The 26,289-nt window shown below is 43.1% G+C and overlaps 1 protein-coding gene across 5 annotated transcripts in view; it reads right to left on the bottom strand.

Moving 5' to 3' along the window:
- Positions 1-25,710, bottom strand: part of TJP1 (tight junction protein 1) — a 130,913-nt gene extending 105,203 nt beyond the window's left edge. For all 5 annotated transcript variants that reach the window (XM_066636540.1, XM_066636541.1, XM_066636544.1 and 2 more), the window contains exon 1: positions 25,259-25,710. In XM_066636540.1, the coding sequence (XP_066492637.1) occupies positions 25,259-25,291 (33 nt within the window). In that variant the 5' untranslated portion in view covers positions 25,292-25,710. The remainder of the gene's footprint in view (positions 1-25,258) is intronic.
- Between the last annotated feature and the right edge of the window lie 579 nt (positions 25,711-26,289).

The raw sequence follows: 26,289 nt of genomic DNA, 5'->3' as shown, positions 1-26,289 counted from the left end.
GGCTTACCATTCACAGTCTTACATCCAGCATTCCCCTATTAAGCTTTATAGCATATTCTAATTTAACATCCAAAAACAGTAGAAAAACTGTCAATAAAGCAATTGTCTGCTTGCCTGCCTTCTCTCACTCCGAAGATAATCATTAATTTAGTCATATATGCCATATCCCAAGCCCTTGAGAAAAGGGTTATTCTTAGGGCTACTTCAAAGATAATGATGTGCAATGAACCCAGTGCTGGAAAAATAGTTCAAATTCCTAGGCATCAAGTTTTCAGCTGACCAGCCCTAGCCAAGCTGGCTGGCATTCTTGCAAGAACACTCCCATTCCTAAAAAAAACACAATGTGGGATGTGGTCCTTATCAGCCAGCAAGGGGCTGAGCAAACCCGTCCTCTCTGAGCACAAACATTACATTCTATAACACAAGCAAGTCATGTTGTCACCCTTAGAAAAGTCATTAGATTGAACCAGTCAGGTGGTGTGATTAGAAAAAGAAAAGGGATTTTTTTAAAATTTTATTTATTACAGATACGGGGCAGGAATATAGGATAAACTTGGGTATAGGGTTACACATAAAAGGGATATTATACAACCTTTTTTTTTAAAAGGCCATTTCAGTGCTTAAAATTTCCACTTAATACTTTGTTGCAAAGTATTGCTTTGTGCACCAAAACTGCACATGCTTTAATCAGGACTGATTTACAAATGCCATTCACCAGCAAATCCTGCAGAGATCAGTCGGACCAAGAGATAAAGGCTATTATTGCAGCCCCAATTATCTATTACTGCTTGAGAACAAAATCTGCCTGTATTCTGTAAATATGAACAGACGGAGTTGGGATTATGTTATAAAGACCATAACAAATACAAGGAAGGATCTCTCCAAAATGCAATTGGGATAAATTTGATTATAATAATTTACAGTTCAGCGTTCAATTTCAGCCCAGCATGTGCCAGTGCAATGGTGAGGATTTCCCACTCTCCCACACCACCTCATTTATACAAAATTATTAATCTCTTCTAAAGTCTTAGTGGTTACTCACCAAGATCATTCAAAGGAAAAGACAATTGCACTCTTCTGACATGCCCTACCCTTCAAGGCAAGCAAATCTTTCTGGTCCAAACCACCATGCCTTGTGACTAGTTGCTTTACAAAAGATCAAGAGTTAAATTTGAAAAACATTTATGTGCAAATCCTGTGCCATTCAAATATATTTGCTCAGTGCAGAAGCCATAGCCTCTTGATAAGACTGCCTACAGGCACAATTTATTGCCTGTTAAGTACGGTTTTGCTTCCAGAAATGGGTACTATTCAATCTACCACTTTTTTTACCATGTCTGGAAAAAATTCCACCCACCCAACTTATAACCAACAGTATAAGCCTTCCCCTGCTCAGAGATAGAAGACATGGCAATATTATTAGGCAGAACTGGTGTTTAGGTGATCTGGATTAGCATTTTCTAGTCTTCTATTTTAAAGACGCAAGAAACATATTGTCTGCATTCTATTTTGTCTGACAGCTTCCTGGTGCACTATCATCAATGATCCAGAAACTAGAACCTTTAGAAGCCCAGTACAAGGTATTGTTCCCAGTCTTTTGACAGTGGCAAAAAGAACTGTACTACAAGCACTTCCCACTGTCTTTCATGTTTTCTTTAACTAGTCAGTAATTGCATTCAGTCTGCATTAGCACTGATCACGACTGCCTTCATAAACAGCATTTGAAACAAGGGCTTCATGTGGCTTCTCAAACAATGGTTACAGTAGATATGGGTTAACCATGCGCATGGTTAGCACCTACGCAGATGTAAAGTTAACCCTATGTTTGAAGGAAGCTTGCAGGGGAGGGGGAAGGAAGACCAAGAGAATTCACACAGGAAATGGAGGACACGCACCATTACTAGATCAGTAACATTATCTATCCCAGCCCACATTTACATTCTCCAAACAGATGTCTCATGAACTAGCCAGGATCCATACTGGCAGAAAATACTGTGCAAATACCACCAGCAAGTTCCTCTATTTCCAACCAGGTCCCAGAGCCATTCTGGAGGCCAAAACAAACAAAAAAATTAGAAGGAAAGTGTCACACAAAGTCAGGCATAACACACACAGGAGTCATGCTAGATTGATATCAAAAGCTACTACAAGGCAGGGTCTGTACTGAATGCTACAGACGTCCATTCCTTTCAGAGTCAAGGTCTCATCTCTGTATCAGCTGTCAGAGTTCTTAGTCATGGTGCCATCTCCATAAAAAATTAAAATGATAGTTCAACAAGTACACAACTGAGTACTCCCAAGTCAGTAAAAACACTTGATTATTAAGAGAAACAGCTCTTTGATCTAATGCTACACACAAACCCACTTGGGAGAGTGCAAACAAGCAACAACTGTTACTCACTTAAAATGGGCTAGTTAATATGCAGATGAAACAGGGGACTAGAATGAAGGAAAGAAAAAAGTAATCACTAAGGCTTCTGAAGCCAGAGTTCTACTTTATTCCCTTGAGAAAGCTCTACAGCAGTGGCTCCCAAACCTTTTAGCACTAGGACCCACTTTTTAAAACAAAATTCTATTGGAATCCACCTAGGTTTACCTGACTTTTAAAAAATGAGATCAAGAAAGAAATAATATTTATTTAGTTTTAAGTAATAACCGGAAAAAGACCCTCAAACATTTATCTACACATCAGCCATTTTCAACCACTGTGCCATGGCACATTGGTGTGCCGTGAATGGTCCTTAGGTGTGCAGTGGGAATTTGGGAGAGGGTCATTTATTAGGACTATTGGGGATGTGAGCCCCCATTCCACAAAGCCAGAAGTAGAGCATGATCGCTCCACTTTCACTTTTAGAACATCGGGGAGCCCTGCAGATGCTATCGTGCGGCTCCCCATACCCCAGGAAGGCTGTTGCAGGGACTGGTGAGTGCATCCTAGTCCCTGCAGCCCCCTGAGTGACACGATCCTGGGGATTGTGTCACTGCCTTTCTCCCGCCCCTGCTGCCTCCCTCCCCTCACCTGCAAGCACTTACTGCTGCTTTCAAACTCCAAGAGTTTGAAAACCGCAGCTTTAGAGCAGAAAGAAAAGGGTTTGCTGCACTGTGAATTTGAGTCCAGTCTCCAGAACATCTGAATAGCCTGGCACAATATCAGGACATGGAACACACATTTTCAAAAGATTTTCTGAATCTGAAGTCTTTACCTGGTGCATCCTTGGCAGGGTCAAAACAGACACATTGACAGTAAAGAAGTACCATAAAGGCTTTATTCAGATTTCTTTCATGCTTCTAGCCTTGCTGCATTTTTTATCTTGCAGTCTCACTGCAGCTTAACTTTATTCCATTTACGTTTTCATAATCCAGTATTTTCATGAAATCAGCAATTTGCTTAATGCCTGAACTCTCTTAAATCCTGTAACCCCAATCAACTCTTTTGGTGCAATCGTATCAGAATTTTCTAACCAACAAAACTGCACTTGGTTAATTATGCCTGCATGTCCAACGATCACTTGCCCAATGACCCGTCCCCCATCAAGTTTAATGCTAAGCTTTATCTGCTGGAGAATTCACATGGGCAACAAGAATAACTTTGGTGCTATTTATTTATAAAAATATTTTTAGCCTGCATTTTTCCATTCCTTTGAGACTTCAAGGTGGACCACAGTTCAAATACAAAATAATAAACCATAATTAACAAGCCTAGCTGCAGGAGCAACAAGAAAACCTAAATTTAGCAGACAGGTTTTTAAAAAAAACAAACCGTAAGGCAGCTGAAGCAAAGTAATTTCTCTAAGACACTCATCAACACAAAAAGGTTTAGGTACCAGTGAGGCAATGAGTTGGATCATCTAGAACAGGTAACTCCACAAACTGGAACTCTATTCCCTTGCCACAGGCTATAAACAAGTCCTTAAGATCAGTTAAGCAGGTCCTTGGTAAAGCACTGCCTAGCTACAAACAAGTGCTCAAGTCCAGCATACAAGTCAAACTGTATTGTATCTATGGGCCAGGGTTCACAACCTTAGAAAATCTGGCTGGTAGATTGAGAGCAATCCACTGGGGGAGTTGTGCTAAGCTATGTACATGACGTCCTTCAGAGATCAAGGCAAGAAAAAGTAGAACTCACAAAATGCACTGGATCACATTAACATGGTCTCAACAGCCTCTTTTCTGGTCACCAGTGGTAGTGTGCCTCCAGGCAAGTTCTCTTCTAGCCTTAGACAGGAGAAGGAGAATGCATCCCAGAGGTAGAGTCCAAGGCCCTGCTGCGATTCAGAGAGCTGCTTTGTGGAGGCTGCTCTAGTCCCATGAACAGCACTTCCGCGCCCCCCCCCGTCTCGCCCTACAACTTGTAACTACGGACGAGAAACAGCTCTCTGTGCACCAATAATACAATTCTGTTGAAAAGAGGGCTGTTTGGTGGCAATTGTAGACATTATTTACTTATTTGTGGTATTTTAAACCCCCTTTCAGTCCTATAGACTCACAAAATAGGGTTCAATTAAAACTCACAGTGCAGATAAGCTAAAAACAAAAGACAGAAGAGGAACAAGAAACAAGAGGACACCACTGCTAAAAAGCACAGGGCATTCTTTTCCAGCTGACAAGCAGTGCCGCATTAATGAGAGCTACCCATTCTGCCTTTATTTATTCCTCAAATGCAGAACCCAGTCAAAGCTCTCAAAGGAATGACCCCCCTCCCCAATATATCAGCAATCCATAAAACCACCATATACGTCTACAAGGCTCTTATCAGCTTGCTTTCTGGAAGAAGAGGGGGCAGTGGGGCAAAGCCAAGACTATTCCATGAACTTTGGCTTTTAAAGCTGAGATAGTAATAGGGGGGATGGGGTACTAATGTATTTCTTAGCAGAAAACAGTCACCTGAAATTTTAAAAAGAGGGAACAGAGAAAGTTGTTTATCAGAGTAATATAGATGGCATATTTCTGGCACATAAAGCTTTGCTCGCTATACGTTTAAAATAGGAGAAAATTGTAAGGGCTGGTTTTGAATGTTTCTCAGTGACCAAGACAGTTCTCTTTATGCAACCCACTCTGCAAGAAAAAAAGTTTGCATAAAGCCATTGTTGCTTACACATTACAAAAAATAAAACCTAAGAATGTACCAGGGCAAAATTCTATCCTACCACCACAAAACTATAACAGTGTACTGGCTACACTAGCTCAGGACTTACCTTCCCCACACCAGTTTTGAAAAACACTGCCCCAAGCTAAAGACCAGTAAGTTATCAGTTTAGAACTTGGCATTCTGCAAGAAATGCAACTGAGCTGTTCTCTCTCAGGAGTCTTAGTTACTTTTCTTAGTTGGACTAGTGACAATGCTCAGATTTGCTTGCCTTAACTGAGCCTGCAAATCAGGCCATCGGCTTGTTTGAGTCCTGTGTGCTGGGTTTTTTTCCCTGCTTTTCCTCCCCAGATCTGTTTTATCAGTGGTTTTCTGAAGTCCCCTTTAGAAAGCTAACTTAGCCCAAAAGTATTTTTGACCCAGTCTTTGTGCATGCAATTAAGATGCTGGCTTAAATAGCAATGAGATAAGTGAAACTTTTAAAAGCACTGTGAGCTGGTACAGCCAGTATACTGTTTTTGTATTGGTAGGATAGAATTTTGACCTAGTACATTCAGCTTTGATCTGGTAATGCATAAAAAACAACAGTATGCTAGCGTCATTCTTGCAGGACATCATGTGCATTTTTTTTTTGTCTTCCACCATTAACATTTTGGAGTAGCAAAAGACATTTCCACCAATTCATCCCCATTTTTACACATTTTCCCTCCCCCCCAAAAAGCTAGCAGCCAAACCTGCTGAGCCAGTGTTTCTCAAAAGGTGGCCGGGGCCAACTAAGTGGGTCACGAGCCCATTTCAGGTGAGTCACTTAGCAACTAGTTCAGCTGCCATTGAAAATACAGAGTTGAAAATACAGGGTACAGAGCTGATGGGCAAGGCAGGCTCCTGGTGGCAGAAAGGCAGGGTGCGTTTCTAAATAGGTGGGAAGACAGGGTGCTGGAAAGTGGGGAGGGCTATGTGGTTGGAAAGGATCCAAGTATGCATTCTGCTTTGACTTCTAAGCTGGAATGTTTTGAGTTCCAAGTTATGCAAACAGGTGAGAGCACTGTATAACGGGACCTTTGGCTGATTGCAGCTTAGGTTTGATGCCTAAATTGATGATGTCACTTCCAGCCACAACATCACTTCCAGGTTAACAACATTACTTCTGGTGGGTCCCAACAGATTGTGGTTCTAAAAAAACAAGTCATAGTGCCAAAACACTAGAAAACCACTGTGCTACATCCATGGAAGGCAGGCCAGGCCACCTTCAGTCAGCCAAAGTCTGTGTGCATGGAACAACTGGCCTTTGCGCAAGGCATCTTAAAAAAGCCCAGAACTGTGTGGGCTAAGGCAAAGACTGGCAGTGGCCAAACTGGCTGCCCACTGCTTACTCGATGAGACATCATTTGCTAAGCAAAATGGTATTTGCCCTGTTTGTGTACATTTCTTCAAGGGCTGTAGCTGAACAATTCTCTTTGTTTGTAGGTTTAGGGACAAAAAGGAGATGTGCTGTTCTAAGAAATCTTGTCCCTTCTCTCTCCTTGGATCACAACAGTGGAAAAAGCAGTTGCATATAACTGTCTAACCATAACCTCTTAGCTTCTGCAACTTTTTCCCACTGCCTTTCAACCATGAAAAAGCATTTGCTACAATATAGCAGGCTCTGTTCTATATTTTCCAAGCCACAACCTTGCATTGTTTCAACTCTTGATAAGGCGAGCCTGTATTGAGGGCAGGAAAGAAGCATGTGCATAGAAGCATAGCTTAAGGCAAGACTTCCTCAACAACAACAACAACAACAACAACTTTATTTTTACCCTGCCTTTCTCCCCGAAGGGACTCAGGGAAGTCAGGGAAGGGAAGTCAGTAAGACTTCCTTACTGACCTGTCTGCACCTAGGCATGTTGGGTCATCAATATCTTGAAACTTTTTCTATTATGACACACATTAGCTGAATAAAGTAATTCCTGAGAGAAGGAAAAATAAGAGGTCCCAGTCTAATTACTGCATTAATATCTCTGTCTAAAAGGAAACTACAGATGCTACCCATGACAAACACCATTTAAAGTAAGATGATCATTCTAGCCCAACATATACACAGCAGCTAAAACCATTTCAGCCTTGTCTACTACCAGTCCACACCTCAAAAGTTCTCTGAAAAGCCAAGGTTTATACATGAGGTCAACAGGGAAGCATTGATCGAGCCAGGCAGACGTTACTAAATAGTGATTCTGCAACTGAGTTACAGGAACCACAACAATTATTAACTTGCTCTACAAAGTCCCACCTTTTCTACAAAGAACACAAGGCCACTGACAAAAATACAGCACACTGCAGTGCTGCTCCAACTCAATAATAAATACTTGCCCTGGTTTATACATTGTCAGCAATTCACCATATAGTTCTTTTTCCGGCCCAGGTTAGGGTTTCTTCTAAATGCTTAGCCTGGAAACGGTCCACAGGAATTTGCTTCAAGTTCTATCAGACTTCTTCTTTGTAACACATGACCAGGTATACAAATCTCAGAACATCAACTGACTTATAGATATCAAAATGGAACATACAAACTTCCTCTTTGTTGATAGATTTTCTATAGAGGTTTCCTGTTGAAATTCATCTGTCACAGGGCAGATTGGTTGGCAATCATGGCAATTTAATTAAAGCGAAAGACAAAAGGCTGATTTTACATTGTTTCCAGTTTTCTAATTCAAGTCTCTCCTGAACAAGTATGCAATTCATGGGTTGCTGCAACCGAACGTATCTGTCTGCTTGCTAAATAAATCCATTTTACTATCTAGAAGTAGAATTATGCAGCTCACTTGTATTTTGCACCATAGGAGAGCAAGTGTGAGAGGATTTCTGTTTGTCCCACTGCACAGACATGCAAGGACACTATCACAGAGGAATCCGATACATATCAATTCAGAAGTCAATCCCACCGAGTTCAAAGAGATTTACTCCTAAGTAAATGTGTTTAGTATTGCAGCTTAAGAAAGATCACTTGTTTCTGAATAAACACATCCTCAAGCAAGTCTCTCCAAGTTCAAAGGGACTCACTTTCTAATTCGGATGCTATCCGAATTACACTAACTGAATGGAGCCGGTAGTTACTGGGCAGAACAGTGCTTCTTCATGAAACAGCAAGTCAGTGTCCACGTCCTTTGGCTGACAGTGTAAACACTCAGTTTGCAAGAGTAAACAATACATGACCGATTGTGCCATATTTATAATGCTTGACCTTAGTAACAGATATTTTTGCCCAGATTCACAAGTAAACAATTCATTTAAGTAAGTTTTAAGATATGATTTTTAACACGGTTGTCTGAATTACATTCAGATTTCATTTTTAAGGACTAACGTATTTCCTTAAATAAAATTGAATGGAAAAATCCACCCTGATCTGTAGACGTTTCTAAACCGCTCTTTAACCAATTTGTATACCAAGTTTATTCTTTTACTTTTATCAAACAGGTAGGCATGGAACATGAAAGTCAGCTAGCTCATTTGATTTAGACTCAATAATCTTCCTTATGTTCAAAACAGACAGGGAGTACATTGTGAAACTGGGTTTACTAGACATGCAATGCCACTGGAAAGTCATAACAGTAGCCTGGACAAGATCACCGAGGAAGTATTCAGTGCCACTATGAACTCTCTATGCCACTATGGCACAAATGCCACTACGAACTCTCAAGAAGGCAACCATCCAGCACACAAACAAGTGTGTTACAGTAACCAGAATTAGTTTTATTCCTGGGATCTTTTCAGCATATTAAGCCCCAGGCACGATCTTCTTTCACCACAGTATTAGCTGAGTCTCGTCATTTGTTATTTCTTCTGTGGTGTAATTTGCAGAGTCGAGTAAACGATATAATTAATACACATTTTTCATTTCTACTGTAGTCTCTGCCACAAAATAAACATTAGGATTAATGAACTGCATGACACACCCCCACACTCCTGGAAATGCCCATACTTCTGAAGCAGAAAACATCACAGCCAGACAGATTATAGAGCAACAGGAAGAGGACACTCCGAATCTGAATTTCTCTTTAAATGGCTTTTGCAGAGCAGCAGAAAAGCTTTCATAAAAATTCACAAGCCAAAATGAAACGACCAAGCACCTGAAGTACCAGATTTGCTATTTAAAGCCCCAAAAAATTAAAGCTTAAAGTCTCCCTGCTATTATTTTTGTTGTTGCTAAAAATGGAATCAAAGAGGTAACACATCTAGGGCTCACTCAAGCATCAGAGTATCTTACGTTTTGAATACAGCTTTGAGACTTAAGTTGCATTAAGACAGCATAGGGTTAGGACAGGAAGCTGTGAGAAGTGAAGCCCTCCAGATTAGTTTAAGAGCCCAGTCTGATGCACGTCTATTCAGAAGTAAGTCGCATTATATTGAGTGGGGCTTACCCCCAGGTAAGTGTGGATAGGATTGCAGCCTAAGTCATTTCAGTCAAGCCCCCTAACTGCAATATTGGCCTATCTTAAACTGTCTTAAGGATCACTGATTTCATAGCACCTCACTCCAACAAACACATTATTTAGTACTACTATATGGCACCCTCCTCTAAAGTTTGAGAACCAGTGTGGTACTCTCAATTTAAGTGTTAATGCCTATAGTGTAATCAGTGCTTTGAAACGAGAGAAAGTGTCAAGCATGGAGTCTGGAAACACAACCAGAAACACAAAAGCAATTTCTGCAAACTTCACCGACTCATCATTTTTATCAATCACCTGACCATGGACACTCAAGTGGGACTTCAGCTACATGTGCAGCTGAAGCCAGACTGGAACAACTGGTGGTAATCCAGTCTCTCCAACCCTTCCTCTCATCCAGAGCAACAAAAAGCTGGCCACCTACATTCCATTTACTGCTGCCCATTCAAGGATTTCCAATGGCAACTTTATCAAGTTGCCACAAGTACAGTATTTGCAAAGGGCAAAACAAACTCATGTTTAGAACAATCAACTAAATATAAAATTCAGTTGGCTTATCATCCCTTTAACAGATTTAATCACATTTTCAGAAGCAGAGTGCCACATTCTCAAGTCACTTGAGAAGTTGCCGCAAGAGACAGCACAGGTTATGAAAAGAAATACTAGTCACGGCTAGAATATTGACACTTTTTTCTTCTTTAATTCACAAGCACACCAGAACCTCGATATCCTCAAACACAAACATACACCCACTCCACCAGTTAGGTCATGCTGAGAATCAAGTGAAGTTGATTCATGTACTGGTTAAACTGATCAAAGTTGTCAGCTCTACTTTCCTGGCATCACTGCAAGAGCTAGGATGAGCATGACTTGGCTTGTTCAATCTGAGTAAGACAATCACAGGTCCACCAAAATTTCACTGGGCCATGAATAAAATCCTCTCAATAAGTTTTTTTTTTAAATAGATAAAACATGAAACATGGAATCAGGCTATTTGTCCTTTGCTAGGTATATCACTGCAGCCAATTATGGTACTTCATAGTCATTACGTGCATAGTTGTTGCAAACCACTAATAAATACTACGCCTTGGGAATTGTGTCTCAAGTGAAAAACACACAATATAATCTCTCCCTCAAGACCAGAGCAGGCATGAGTGACTAAAACCATATTCTGACTTGCAGCAATTTTTGTACAAGTTACATAACATTTAAAAAACTGGAGGGAACTGCTTACAATAACTTAGAAACCCCTGAAGAGAGTCCTAGAGCTGGTTATATAGTCCTTCCAGAGACTAGATAACAGATACACATAAACAGTGGGCTCAATGTGGATCTTCATAGTCAGAATAATCCTTTCCCACCATTTCTGCATCAATGTCAGCAGTTCTACCACCATCCCCAGTGCAGATTTCACCCCAATTCCACACTAAACCCTGTACAATTCAGTAGTAGTCCAACACTAAATGGGACTTTAAAGATGAAAATATGTAATGCAGTTCTCTTCACCATAATAATAATTCATATGACACTAGGTATACAAAGAACTGTTTCAATTCTTTATAAAGAACTGAATGGCCTAACCTATGATAACCTGGTGTGGTACGGAAATTGCTCTGCGGGGGACAAAAAAGCTCTGCAGAGAATTATAAGATCGCGCAGCACATCATCAACCTTCATCTACCAGCTTTGGAGGACATCTATACATCTCGCTGTCTGCAGAAGTCACATAGTATTCTGAGAGACCCCTTCCATCCAGCTCATAAGTTCTTTGAACTGTTGCCTTCGGGGAGACAATGCAGAACTATTAGAGCAGCACCACACGATTCCTGAACAGTTTTTATCCCACAGCCATAATTACGTTGAATATAGTTGTTACCATGCTCCGGGGCATTATGGTCTGTTATACTGTTTTTATATTATGTTGCATGTTGTACAGAATGCGTGGGTGAGTGTACAGAGTGCAATTGTTGGAATTGTAGTATATATTTATGCTTGTATCTCAAAGGTGCATAAATTTCGTTGCGCTGAAGCACAATGACAATAAAGTTACTACTACCACTACCACCACCACCACAACATAAAGTCACATACACAACCCTTGACTACAATGACAAGACACTCTCAGAATTACACTGAACCCATTGCTAGCATTCTATTATTAGAATTTTCAAATGCAAAGCACATTTAAGGAAGATTAATCAGAAAAGGTTCAAAAGGGCCCTTCATGCACTTTCTCTAAAACTGCAAGCAACTCCATGTCCAAATGAACAATATAGTTATGGGGCATTTGACTCAGAGGCTTGCAGGCCTCTTCCTCAAGGAACCTATTTTTTTTAATCAAAAAATTATATGTATACATTCATAGCATACACCAACTCAAAGAAATCTAAACTAGATACAGCAATTAATCTTCAAAAATATATAGGCCATTATTTCCTTTTAAAGAGCAGATATCTTAAATCATCAACCTTCCACTATATAATTTTTTTTCCTTACTACGCTTACCATCAATTAAAGTAGTTTCTCTTGAATGGCATAAACACTTCAGTATATTAAACATTCCCAATCTACAGCTAATGAAATAAAGATCTTGGCCTCTAACTCATAAATTTGGTAGTCTGTACATATCTGACTTGCCTAGCTGCAGGTCTTAAATCAGTGTATTGAGACAATAAAGGGCTACATGAAGACAAAGTTAAATTAAACTAGGATGGGACAGAGGTTCTCCTGGATAGAATACTGATGCATGGTCAGTGGATTGTGCTGCTCCTAATGGAGATGCACCCTGCTTGAAGCATAGTCCTCAATTTGGGAGCACAGCTGTTGCCTGCTTTGCACCTGCATGTCCAGGTGATTGCTATGGCCTGCAATGCATTTGCCCAATTTTAGCTGGTACGCCTAATCCTGTCTCAAACAGACAGAGCCGCCACCACCCATTATCTTGGAGTTACCTCCTGGTGAGACTACCATAACAATGCTATACACAGGGCTACTTCTGAACCATGTTTTTGGAAACCTCAACAGGTACAGAATTAAACAATTTAACCACTAGGAGTTCCACAACAGAACCCCAGTAGATAACAAGGCATGACCAGTAATCCTATCTTATTCAACAGAAACACTTCTACCTATGCAATGTCCAACTATTTTTCTTATTCTCCTGGAATGAGATCACCCAATGCCCATTTTACTAGTCTGAGCATGGTTAACAAATCATGGTTAACAAATCAGACTGCCCATTCCAACTGTGCTTAGCAGCAAGCTATAGTTTGCTGTTTCATTCAAACTTGACCAACTAAGTTTTTGCAGACCACAGTTTACCCCACAAACTAGAATCAAACATTGTTTCTACTCCCATGTACATACAGAGGCGTATGCCTGTAATACCAAACCATGGTTTAGTAAAGGGGTGCCCAAACCCCGGCCTGGGGGCCACTTGCGGCCCTCAGGGACTCCCAATCTATGCCGCAGGGAACCCTCAGTCTCCAGTGAGCCTCTGACCCTCCAGAGACTTGCTGGAGCCTGTGCTGGCCCGACACAACTACTGTGGGATGAGGGCTACCTCCACTGCTTGCTGTTTCACATCTGTGATGCAGCAGCAGCAGGGAAGGAAAGGCCGGCCTTGCTTTGCGCTAGGCCTTTTATAGGCCTTGAGCTATTTATTGCAAGACCATTCATTCATATAAATTCAATCTCCAATATATTCATTTATGTAAATTTATGTAAAATTATTCAAATTTGAAATGTAAATTTCCCCCAGCCCCCAACACAGTGTGAGAGAGAAGATGTAGCCCTCCCACCAAAAAGTCTGGACACCCCTGGTTTAGTTCTACATTTGAACACAAACATTCAGATTATATTCGGAACAAAAGAGAAATACAACAATTGCAAAGAAACAATGTCATGCTTAAACTCAGAAATGATACATAAGGAGTTACAATGTTAAACATTAGCAAATGCTCTGACAAAAAATGTTGCTGGTCTGATAAAATCAGGTGGCTGGTAGGATGTGGCCCCCAGGCCATAGTTTGGAGACCCCTGCTTTAAAGCAAGCTTTTGGAGGTGGCATAACAGCTAACAGCTCTCTATCATAAACTCTATCTAAGAAACAGAAACCAGTGCAAATACGTCTAAAGCCTCCTGAACAGGGAAGGCATTGATGACAGTTGCGTAATTCTTTTGTCAAGTGATACTACAATACATACAAAGATATAACCTATTAAAAACAGTACTCTGTTCACAGGATTAGTCTACTCGTTTTGTACATCCCAAAGTTATTTACAAAGAAATTCGGTATTGAAAGCTCACCAAACAGGTATGGCAAGAAGTGATATCAGGCTTCCACTATGGTGTGTCAAACAGTTGACAAACCAAGTTCAACAGTTTGTTTTCTAAAGGATTCCATGAAACCTACATGTGTTAAGGTAGCTGGGAGTATCAGCCACATCCTTTTTCCTGCAGCTAAAACCCTGAATGTTAATGAGAAAAGATAACAGGCTTCTATGATTTTGATGCAACAGGTCCCAGGCTTCTTCCGCCCCACCCTTTCCGGAGGAAAAGATGGAGGTGAAGATTGTGCTAACAGAGGTTCCCAAACTTCATTTGTGTGGGAAGCTGGAGATTGTTTAGCTGCTGCATGGCCAAAGCCTTCCTCTGAAAAGATGCACCAGCCATGCCTGTCCAAATAAGCAAGTGCCATAGCTCCCCATTCTGTTCTTAAGCAGGTGAACAAGGACAGGTCAGCAGCTACACTTTATATGCTCTGGGGTATCTCAGCTGAACAGCAGCCAGATGGAATCACTCCACCCCGAAGAGGAAAAGAAAGCCCTGAGGAAAGGGCGACTTCACAGGGATCACAATTTTGGATTGACAACAAAAGCCAAACAAAAATTGTGCCCCACTGGAGAACAATTTAGAATCTTGCAAGTGTCCTATATAGTATGTTCACGAGTCGAGTATTGATGTAATCCACTCAAAAGAGAGAAGCCATAGCACAAAACAATGTTACATCAGAATTAGCTGATATTACAAAATGACCTAATAACAAATTAGGTAATTAATGCCAGTAATAGTAGATCAGCAAGTCCGAATTGAATTTTTATGTTGTACCAATAGCTATTTATTGCATGCCAAAGGGCTGGTTCACTCAAGCCAATAAAGCATGCTGCACTGCAACCTGAAGTTCACTGAAGCCACATGCTCTCTTCTCCCCTTACCTCCTCCGGCTGAACTATGATTTGTAAAACTACAGCTCCATGTCTCATCCAAAACCAGAACTGTTTAATTCTAGATTACAAATTACTATCAAACTAAGATGCGAAACCAGAATTAAACTTATCTTGCATCCTGGTTTAATCGTGGTTTGTAAAGCATAGTTACATAAGAACGTAAGAACAGCCCCACTGGATCAGGCCATAGGCCCATCTAGTCCAGCTTCCTGTATCTCACAGCGGCCCACCAAATGCCCCAGGGAGCACACCAGATAACAAGAGACCTCAACCTGGTGCCCTCCCAAACAACATGTCCCAGGTTCTGATGAGCCACAAAGCTATGGTTTAAGAAATGACTGTCAGAGATCTATGCTACAGCTCAGGAGACGGAAGCACGTAGGCATGGAAAGATTAGATTCTGCATTCTTGATCCAGTCATACCTTGTTTGTAGGGTTGTCTGAAAAATCTCAAAGACCATGTTGAAGTTGATGAACCAGACTGGATATAAACTAGTGACCTAAAAGGTGCTAATCTCCACAACCTATTGCAAATGTCATGAAACAGCCATTTCCCTCTGCTTCTATTACTGTAAAAGAAAAGACTTCAAAAAACACAGGCAATTTTTCTATTTGATGCTCACAGATATTGTACGATTAGAACACAGAAAAACTACAAGGAAGGGAGGAACTCAAGTTACCCAAAAGGTGAACACCAAACAGGGTAAGTTTTTAATTTACTGGAAAGCAGGACCATCATGGTGGAGACAGGCTCTTAAGTGCAATGGAAATAGTTCGAACATTTTTGCTATATTCAAAATACGTTTGTTTTCAAGACTGAAAATGCATGTTCAAACCACGTCCACCATGTTTAAGAATGTCTTCACATTCATTTTGCAAGAACAAAAATTAATCTGAGCCAGAGATAGGAAGCACTTACCATCCAGTCAGGCAAAGAGGATGATTGTTCTGGGGGAGAGAAAGTTTGCCCAAGGGAAAAGGCTTTTCCTAAATAAAATATATTCACACTTTTCAAGGTAGATTACAAACTGCATTCGGTTCTCAGTGGGTTGCAATCTTAATTTGAACATGCTACAGTTTCACTGAGAGAACATACATGGCTTTATCGTCAAGACAGCTGAACAGCCTTTTCATGGTATGTGCAAAACACATGTTTAGACCAAAATAGAAATGCTACATTTATTCCAGTTGCCACAAAATAAACATTTGTCTTCCAATTTTATTACTATGAACCACATTGGGCATCCCATTTTCAAGGGGAAAGGCTGGATGATAAAAAAAAGTTTTAAAACAAATGACTTAAAGCATATTGTTTGCTCCCAACTACAGACAAGACAAATCAGAAGAACTTATAGCAATTCCCTTGTAAGCAGAATAAAGTATCAATTACGGAGCTTCCAACTCCCACTGTAATGCATGCATCATCCTTTAGAATTCTAAAATATTTGAGCAGTGTCATCATCAGGAACAATAACAACTCCCCCATAGGAATGCAGACTTTTGTCTTGTACATGAACAGTAGGAAAGAATATAGCAACCTCCACTTACATGAAGTAGGTTCCAATTAAATGGATAACCAGAATTTGCAGAATATTATTCTATGAACCAGACATCGGGGACAAGATTTAGTGGGCTGGAAAAGGTAGCATTACAATAAGATACAATAACTGAAATTGAATTTGACGAAGGAGGAAAAAGGGAATCTCAAGAGCACAATCCTATGCAAGTTTACTCAAAAAACAAATACCTTTCATCCTACATAGTGGAACTTACTGCAAGTCACACTTGAATGGAATTGCAGTCAAAGTTTCTCAAGATGTCTTATCTACATCCCTTCTAATACGTAGTCTTCATTGAGCCTCTAACCCAGGGGTGGCCAACCTGTGGCAAATGCGCCACTAGCAGCACACCGACACTTTCAAAGTGGCACTCACAAGGTCACCTGTCACAGCCACGTTGGCTGATGCAGGGCACCACAGCTATGAGCACACAGTGCTCCTCCTGGCTCAAAGCCCAGAAAGGGAGTGACAAGGGCCAGGGCAGGCCAAAGATAGCAGAGAGGAGGCTCAGGAGATCATGTGGGTCGGCAAAACAAGCCAAGCAGGTCTGGAAAGGGCCAAAATTAGGTGAAGTGGCATATTCTGTATGTAAAAAGAGGCACATGGCCTGCTGGGGACTGATCACTCCTGCTCTAACTTTTGTTAACTTTAAAAGGTAACTACTGTATCTTGACTTGAAGTCCTTCCACTTTTTTCTTGGAGAAAACACAGGAGTTATTGCGAGGGTTCAGGCAACTTTCCTCTCAGTAAGAACAATTGAAGTGGGAGAAAAGAGACCCAATATTTCTTGCAATTAACGTTTGGGTACCTAACAAAGTGCAGTTTCAGGCAAAAGAAATTTTCTTCTGAACTACTGCTTTCATTACCACAGGTGTGAGCCACTTAAAGATGGGCTAATGTTCTCTGATCCCCGTTGTTATGCAATTAGGTTGTTAAGTTAACATTCAGCCCAATCTAGTGCCTTTGTTGTATAAATAGTCATCCCTGCTAGACACTCACTGGCTGGATGCACAGGCTAATGTGCAATGGAGATAGATTGCCACCTTTCTATTAAGAGCCTCTTTGTTGTGGAAACAGACACTCTGCTGCAGGTTATGGAAGACCTGACTTCCTCATTAAGAACCTCTTTGTTGTGCTTTTGACCACCATTGTATATGTGGTCTGTTGTCAAGCAGAGGGTTGTTAAGTGGCACGCGCCTGTATTTTGGTCACAATCCAGGATGTAGCTGAACATGCATCATGGGCATCTATCCTTAGTGCCCAGGAGTACAGCCTTTCCCCCACTTTCAAGAATTGTGTAATTTTTTAACCTTGCTTTTATTAAAAAAATACTCCCCTACTACACAAGCACTCATGTAATCTTCTGAATTGTGGAAGTCTTTTGTGCAGAGTCTATTGAATTGTGAAAGGGAGGAAGAAAGAATTCATGTTAGCTATCCCCTTCTCTGCAACATTAGCCTGTCATTTCAACATCCTCTTTTGATAACTGTGTGCTCCCCCTTTTCACAGCAGCTATAAGCTTATTTCTTAAGTATTAAGTATCGTTCTGCAAGTATCGTTCTGCTCCCTATTCGACTGGGAATTAAGTATCGTTCTGCTCCCTATTCGACTAACGACTACTGTCTCCAGCTCTGTTCCAAGATACAGATAGCAGCTGACACGGGCAACATCAAGGGGATGTATGATGGTATCAAGCAGGCCCTAGGTCCAACACAGAAGAAAATTGCCCTTCTGAAGTCTGCCGCAGGCGAGGTCATCCAGGATTGGGCACAGGAGATGGAACGCTGGGTGCAGCACTACTCTGAGCTATATTCCAGAGAAAATGTAGTCACCGAAGAAGCGCTGAACAACATTGAGTGCCTGCCTGTGCTGAAGGAGCTTGACAGTGAACCAACCCTAGAAGAACTTCACGTGGCCCTGGACTCCCTTGCCTTTGGCAAGGCACCTGGAAAAGACAGCATCCCTGCTGAAGTCCTAAAGTGCTGCAAAGAGATCATCGTCACTTGAGCTGCATGAAATCCTTTGTCTCTGCTGAAGAGAAGGTGGAGTACCTCAAGACGTGAGGGATGCAAACATCATCACGCTGTACAAGAACAAAGGCGACAGGGGTGACTGCAACAACTACCGTTGCATCTCTCTCCTTAGCATTGTAGGAAAGTTGTTTGCTCGAGTTGCACTAAAGAGGCTCCAGGTACTTGCAGAGAGCGTTTATCCAGAATCACAGTGCGGATTCCGAGCCAACAGGTCCACCACTGATATGGTATTCTCCCTTAGACAACTGCAGGAGAAATGCAGGGAACAACGACAGCCACTCTTTATAGCCTTCATAGATCTCACAAAGGCTTTCGACCTGGTCAGCAGGGATGGCCTCTTCAAGATTCTCCCCAAGATTGGATGTCCACCCAGGTTCCTCAGCATCATCAGATCCTTCCACAAGGACATGAAGGGCACTGTTGTCTTCGATGGCTCCACATCAGACCCCTTTGACATCCGAAGCGGCGTGAAGCAGGGCTGTGTTCTTGCACCAACCTTGTTTGGGATTTTCTTCGCTGTCCTGCTGAAGCAGGCCTTTGGAACTACAACAGAAGGCATCTATCTCCGGACCAGATCAGATGGAAAGCTCTTCAACCTCTCCAGACTGAGAGCAAAGTCCAAAGTCCAGCTGAAATGTCTGCGTGACTTCCTCTTTGCCGACGATGCAGCTATCACTACCCACTCTGCCAAAGATCTCCAGCAGCTCATGGATCGTTTTAGCAAGGCCTGCCAAGATTTTGGACTGACATTCAGCCTGAAGAAAACACAGGTCATGGTTCAGGATGTGGACTCACCTCCCTGCATTACAATCTCTGCACATGAACTGGAGGTTGTCCATGACTTTGTGTACCTTGGCTCAACGATCTCCGACACTCTTTCTCTCGATACCGAGCTAAACAAACACATCAGTAAAGCAGCTACCACGTTTTCCAGACTCACAAAGAGAGTCTGGTCCAACAAGAAGCTGACGGAACATACCAAGATCCAGGTCTACAGAGCTTGCGTTCTGAGTACACTTCTGTACAGCAGCGAGTCATGGACTCTTCACTCACAACACGAAAGGAAAATTAATGCTTTCCACATGCGCCGCCTCCGACGTATTCTCGGCATCACCTGGCAGGACAAAGTTCCAAACAACACAGTCCTGAAACGTGCTGGAATCCCTAGCATGTATGCACTACTGAAACAGAGATGCCTACCTTGGCTCGGTCATGTCGTGAGAATGGATGATGGCCGGATCCCAAAGGATCTCCTCTATGGAGAACTCGTGCAAGGAAAGCACCCTACAGGTAGACCACAGCTGCGATACAAGGACATCTGCAAGAGGGATCTGAAGGCCTTAGGAGTGGACCTCAACAAGTGGGAAACCCTGGCCTCTGAGCGGCCTGCTTGGAGGCAGGCTGTGCAACATGGCCTTTCCCAGTTTGAAGAGACACTTGGCCAACAGTCTGAGGCTAAGAGGCAAAGAAGGAAGGCCCATAGCCAGGGAGACAGACCAGGGACAGACTGCACTTGCTCCCAGTGTGGAAGGGATTGTCACTCCCGAATCGGCCTTTTCAGCCACACTAGACGCTGTTCCAGAACCACCTTTCAGAGCGCGATACCATAGTCTTTCGAGACTGAAGGTTGCCAACTACTATCTGCAAGCCTGAATCAGATTAGCCTTAAGCCCCCTTTTCCATGAGTAACTATGATTTAGCACTACAAGAATGAATAACTACGAGTCATCAGATCCCCCTCCTTCTCTCCCAGGAAGATTTATCGCTTTCATTTAAGAATAAACCAGAGTTCTGTGTATGTATAAATTTAAGGCTCTGTGGTTTGTTTTAACTATGGTTAAACAGTAATCCTAACTGGTTACAAACAACACTTCCAAGTCCATACATAGTACGGCACTGTGGTTTGCTCTGAAGTGAAAACAAAAGCTTGCACTCTCCCCCTCTGTGTGCAAGAAAAGGTAGCAAGGGCAGGGAGGAACACATGAGGCTGTGCCCCCCTCTAGCTCACATTCATATATCACAGGGGCCTCCAAACTCTGGCCCATGATCCGCTGCAATAATAATTCCGGACACAGAAGCAGCAAAGCCCCATCGTTTCAGTGTGCGGTAACCAGTTTTTGCACCGGGTGATCACGGAGCTGCTTCCACTGTGGCTAGGATAATCGCCCTAGACAGTTCTGTGTTCCGATTTCCGGGGAAAGTGGCGCCCCGAAGCAAGACCCTGCAATCACATGGCACAAAAACAGGTTGCTGTGCACTAGAGCAGTAATATTTTGCCATAGACACACTGTGCCCAGAATGAATATTCCAACTGACCCAATCCAGGCCGCAGGCTGGACTTTGAAGGCCCCTGATGTAATGGGAAATCCTGTCTTCCTGATACATGTGACCATGAACGGTCTCTAAGATCGTTAACATTGTGTTTGTTCGCTCATTGCATTCACACATACAGCCATCACCACCTTATACGGTGAATTCATGGAATGTGGGGCCAAGGGCGGTCCAGGGTAAACAGAGCTTCTTAGTCAGCAGTTTAAATCAAGTGTTCTATATTTGCTTTTTTAAACGAACCCTATTCCCTAATGGCACCATGAAAAACAGGAAGAAACAAGAACATTCCTTACTACAGAACAATGAGTAACACCAAAGGCCCAAAACCAACCACTCCCCCCCCACACCATATTTACATGAGATTGCTGTAGCAGCCTCTCTCACAGGCAGGGAACTGCAAGACAAATCATACTAACAGACACCTTAGCTTTTATTCCATAGATGAAGGAATCATTCTAAAGGAGCACTATTTGTTTCTCTTAAGACAATGCTAAATATTTCTGATTTCTAGTTGTTATCACTATCTTAAAGTGCCTGAGATTACTCTAAGCCCTGCTCTTTGAGCAGCAAAGATACAAACATGTCAGTTTCCATGAGAAAATAAATTCTTTGGTTTCCACAAGAACCATGGAAGACTGCCCCAAACACACATTTGTCAAATTAAGAAAGTTACTCTATTTATGGGCTTCAAAACTAATTTAAGAATTACTATGTTCAATACAGAAAGTTTTCATTTCTATAAGCGTATAAGCGTTTATCAGCAGTTCCACTCTTTGTGAGCATAACGACATTTGAACAGTACCATGCTTCTCAGAATATTTTGATGCTTATTAATTTTGGTGCAAAGGTTTTAAAAATACTGCTATTTTTGGCATAACATCAGTCATGTAGCCACAATTCATGCTATGCAGTTGTATGAATATGATGTGTAATAGACAATAGGATAGATAAAAATATGATATTTAAGACAACTAAAACAGTTTTGATGATACAAAAAAAACTAAGATTGCCCTTGGAATCAGTGCCCCTTGATATATAAGAAACATTAAAAATTCAACATACATAATTTTTGCGTTATGCAGCATAATAAAACTAAATCAGAAAGTTAAAAAATAAACTTCAGGAACACTATCCGATACTTATTAGAGAATGAGTATTCACTAGTGCCATCAGATACTGATTTCAGTGCCAAGAATTCCAGCCAAGTGGCGACACTACTGCATTAGTTAGGTATCCGAGGTACACAGTTCAGGTGTAAGAGCATACCAAGAGATGACATCAGACCGAAACTGCATAGTTTCACTTGAGAGAGAACCCTTCAAATGAAGTCGCTAGCAATATTCTGTCACACTCAGATCCAAAACAATCCTGACCAGAATGCCAGGACTACAAAACAGCTGTCTGGGGGTCTCTTTGCAATTCTGGAGGAGGAAGAATATTCTTCCCCATCTGCAAAGAAACAAGTTTCCAGCCATACCTTTTAAGTTCTCATGCATAAGGAGGAACCTGTTGAACATTCTCAACTCCTCCCCTTCCCCCAGAAGGAAAACACACACCGCTTACGCATAGCTGAGGGAGGTCAGAGTACACACCCCACCACATGCACCTGTAAAATATGATACGCCCACACAGCAGGTGGAGAACAGTCAGCTCCAAGAGGAGTTTCTCAAGGGCCTCCTGGCACCACCCAAAGCATATTTGCAGTTAAGTCAGCAGCAGCTGATTCAGAGGGAGTTGCTGACAAGTCCTGTCTCAATCAGAGATTTCCAAACCAGCTCTTTCAGTTTCAGGAATTTTGGATGTTAAATTCCTGAGAAAGGACACGGCCTTTTGGGAGAAGGAAACACACCTCTTCCCCCCCCCCCCCACATGTTCAAAAATTATTTCCATTCACAGCCTGGATAACATGCAGTTTAGGTGGGAGTCGAGCTTCCCAAAGCAAACATTTCTGTTGCAACTTTATGAGGCAAAACTGCAAAGCCAGCCTCTTCCACCACTAGCATTTTCAAATCCAGATTTTTAGAAGCACACTGGAGGAAGTTCCCACCCCTATAAATCCAACTTTAAAAGCTGATTGCTTGGTGCTAAGTGGCAGGGCAGAATCCCAGCTTACCCTTCTCCCCCCCCCCCTTTAACAATCCAACAGCAACCTGGGATTGTAGCCTTCCTCTCCCCATAAGCCCACTCACTTAGGGAGCAAACCCCCACTCAATAACCCTTCTTCTCAAAAAAAATATGCCCAGGATCAGGCTGCAATCCTGGGCACACCTATTTTAAGATCATTCAATTAGTGGGACTTCTGAGTATACAGAACCCTAGTCCCTTTACAAAAAAACAGCTGTTAATACTAAACTGAAAGAGCTAACCTCCCCAAAAGAACTCACAGGCCATAATCCTATACATACAGCACATGTTAACCTGGGTATAAATCCTATATGGATTCAATGGGTCTTACTTCCAAGTAGAAACGTTTAGGATTAAGCTGATACCCCAGTCTCTTTTCTTTTCCTACTCCAGAGGCTCTATAATATTTCACCAGAAAGATATAAGTAGCACTTCACCCAACAGGTTGTGGGGGGGGGGAGAAAAGAGAAGGGGGAAAGTAATTATAGAGATCTGAATTTGGTTGCATTCAAAGCCACTCCAACCAGTAATAATTGAATGGGGTGGGAGATAGGAAGTGGGGACTTCCCACCCCTCACACAAATCAATCCAGCTTTAAAAAGAATTGGGGGGGGGGGAATACAATACTACCATGTGAACCCACACAACCCCCTATTTCCACACAAATCTAAATATCTATAAGCTTTCCACACAAGTCTATATGTACACACACAAGTCTACATATCTACAAGTTCATTATGAACCCCCAGGCACAATGAAACCCTCCCCCCATAGTACAATTGTGAAGAAAAAGCACAGCCATCATAAGATCAACTCACACTTTCTCACATTCCACAAGAGAAAAGTGTGTGGGGGGGGGAGAAGATAGTGGGATCAACCCAAGGGGGGGCGTTGAAAAAGGCTCACTTTTGCTGCCCCCAAAGCTCAACCCTCATTCTTCCTCCAGGGATTCTGGACCCCCTCCAATTGTACAATTGCAAATCAAAAGAACACTCATCACAAGAACACCACACACTTTCTCACACCCCACAACAAAAAAGTGGGTGTGGGGGGAGAGAGACATCAACTTTCAATGTGGGGGGTATTGAAAAAGACTCACTTTCCTCCCCCAGAGCACAATGATCATCACAAGAACAACACATACTTCCACACACCCCACAATAGAAAAGTGTGTATGGGGGGGGGGAGAGATATCAACTTCCAACGTGGGGGGAGGTGTTTAAAAAGGCTTTTACCCCTCTCAAGTTCAACTCTCCTTCTCCCCCCCAGGCATACTGAACACCAACCACTGTAAAGAAAAAGCACACCCATCACAAAATCACCACACACCCCACAACAGAAAAGTGTGTGGGGGGGAGGAATATCAACTTCCAACGCGGGGGGGTGTTGAAGAAGGCTCACTGTTGCCCCCCAAGGCACAACCCATCACAAGAACAACACACACACCACAACAAAAAAGTGTGTGTGTGGGGGGGGAAGAAAATCAACTTCCAACGGGAGGGGGTGTTGAAGAAGGCTCACTTTCGCCCCCACAAAGCTCAACCCTCATTTTCTCCCCAGGTGTACTGAACCCCCCCCCCGTACAATTGTAAATCAAAAGCACACCCATCACAAGAACACCACACACTCTCTCATACCCCACAACAGAAAAGTATGTGTGGTGGGAGAGATCAACTTCGGGGGGGGGGTACTGAGAAAGGCTCACTGTTGCCCTCCCAAGGCACAACCCATCACAAGAACACCCCACACTTCCTCACACCCCACAGCCGAAAAGTGTGTGTGTTGGGTGGGGAGAAAGATATAAACTTCCAACGTGGGCGGTGTTGAAGAAGTTGCCCGCTGTCGGCCCCCAAGCACAACCCATCACAAGAACCCCCCACACTTCCTCACACCCCACAACAGAAAAGGGGGAGAGAGAGAACAACTTCCAATGGGGTGGTGGGGTTGAAGAAGGCTCACTGTTGTCCCCCAAGCACAACCCATCACAAGAACAACACACACATCCTCACACCCCACAACAGAAGTGTGTGTGTGTTGGGGGGGGAGATCAACTTCCAACGTGGGGGGATTTTGAGAAAGGCACAACCCATCACAAGAACCCCCCACACTTCCTCACACCCCACAACAGAAAAGTGTGTGGGGGGGGGAAGAGAGAGATCTACTTCCAATGTGGGGAGGGGTGTTGAAGAAGGCTCACTGTTGCCCCCCAAGGCACAACCCATCACAAGAACACCCCACACTTCCTCACCCCCCACCCCACCAAAGTGTGTGGGGAGGAAGAGGAGAAGAGAGTGAGACCAACTTCCAGCGTGGGGGGGGGAGCGTTGTAAGAGGGTCCCTTGTGCCCCTCCCCATCAGCACACCCCACCTTCTTCCCTCCCCCCATCAAAAGCCCTCCCTGGGGGGCCTGGGGACGCTCGGACGCCCCCCCCCCCCGCCTGGCGGAGGACCAGAGGCGGCTTTGGGCGCTTACCTTGGTGGAAGCAGCTGCGGCTCGGGCAGACATTTTGTTTCCTTCCCGGCCGTCCCCGGAGAAGGCGGCGGCGGTGGGGATGGAGCTGCCCGGGGATGGAGGCGCCTGTGCCGGCGTGCGAGGCGAGGGGGGAAGGCACCGGCCCTGCGCCGCCTCCCTCCCTGCAAGGAAACCTCCCTCCTCCTCCTCCTCCTGCTCTGCCCAGGAAGGAGGAGGAGGCAAAGCCGGGCAAGTTTGCTCAAAGTCCAAGCCCAGGGCTAGCAGGGATCCCCTCCAGCAGCAGCAGAGGCTGGGGGCAGTAGTGCTGGGGGCAGGTGGGGGGTCTCCTCCCAGGCAGTGCAATGGGTGCAACTTTGCCCCTGCTTTGCACAGCAGCTGCCCCTACGATGCTGCTGCTACCGCCAGCACTACCACTGCTCCTGCTCTGCCCTCTCTCGCAGCAGCTACATGCCTCTCTCCGAGCAACCACTGACATGTCTGACTCGCTGGGAGTGCCCATTCGCTCTCCTCCCCGGAGGGGGGAGTGGCTAGGTGGGGGGGTGGTGGAAAGGGGGGAGCACAGGCAACACCAGCCCTTTGCTTTCCTATTGTGCTTGGCTTGATTGATTTATTTTTTTTTTGCAATTATTTTTTTCCACCAAAACAAAAATTATGCATGTTAAGAAAGGGTTTCGGCTGGTGGGGGGGGGTGGAAAGAGGGGGGGAGGCAACACCAGCCCTTTGCTTTGCCATTGTGCTTTGCTTTATTTTCTTGCAATCCTTTTTTTGCAATTTTTTTTTGGCAATTGTTTTCCATCTCCCCCCCCCCCCAAAATTAGGCATATTAAGAACGGGCATCAGTTAGCTTGGGTTGGTGGAAAGGGGGGGGAGGCAAAAGCAGCCCTTTGCTTTCCTATTGTGGTTTGCTTTAATTTTTTGCAATCTTTTTTATTGCAACTTTTTTTTGCACCCCAAAAAATTTTTGGTTTGTTTTATTTTTTTGCAATTATTTTTCACCACTCCCCCCAAAAAGTATGCATATGCAGAACGGG

Source organism: Tiliqua scincoides, chromosome 8 (assembly GCF_035046505.1).
Source record: "Tiliqua scincoides isolate rTilSci1 chromosome 8, rTilSci1.hap2, whole genome shotgun sequence".
Classification (NCBI taxonomy): Eukaryota; Metazoa; Chordata; class Lepidosauria; order Squamata; family Scincidae; genus Tiliqua; species Tiliqua scincoides.
This window is presented reverse-complemented; position numbering and strand designations above follow the sequence as displayed.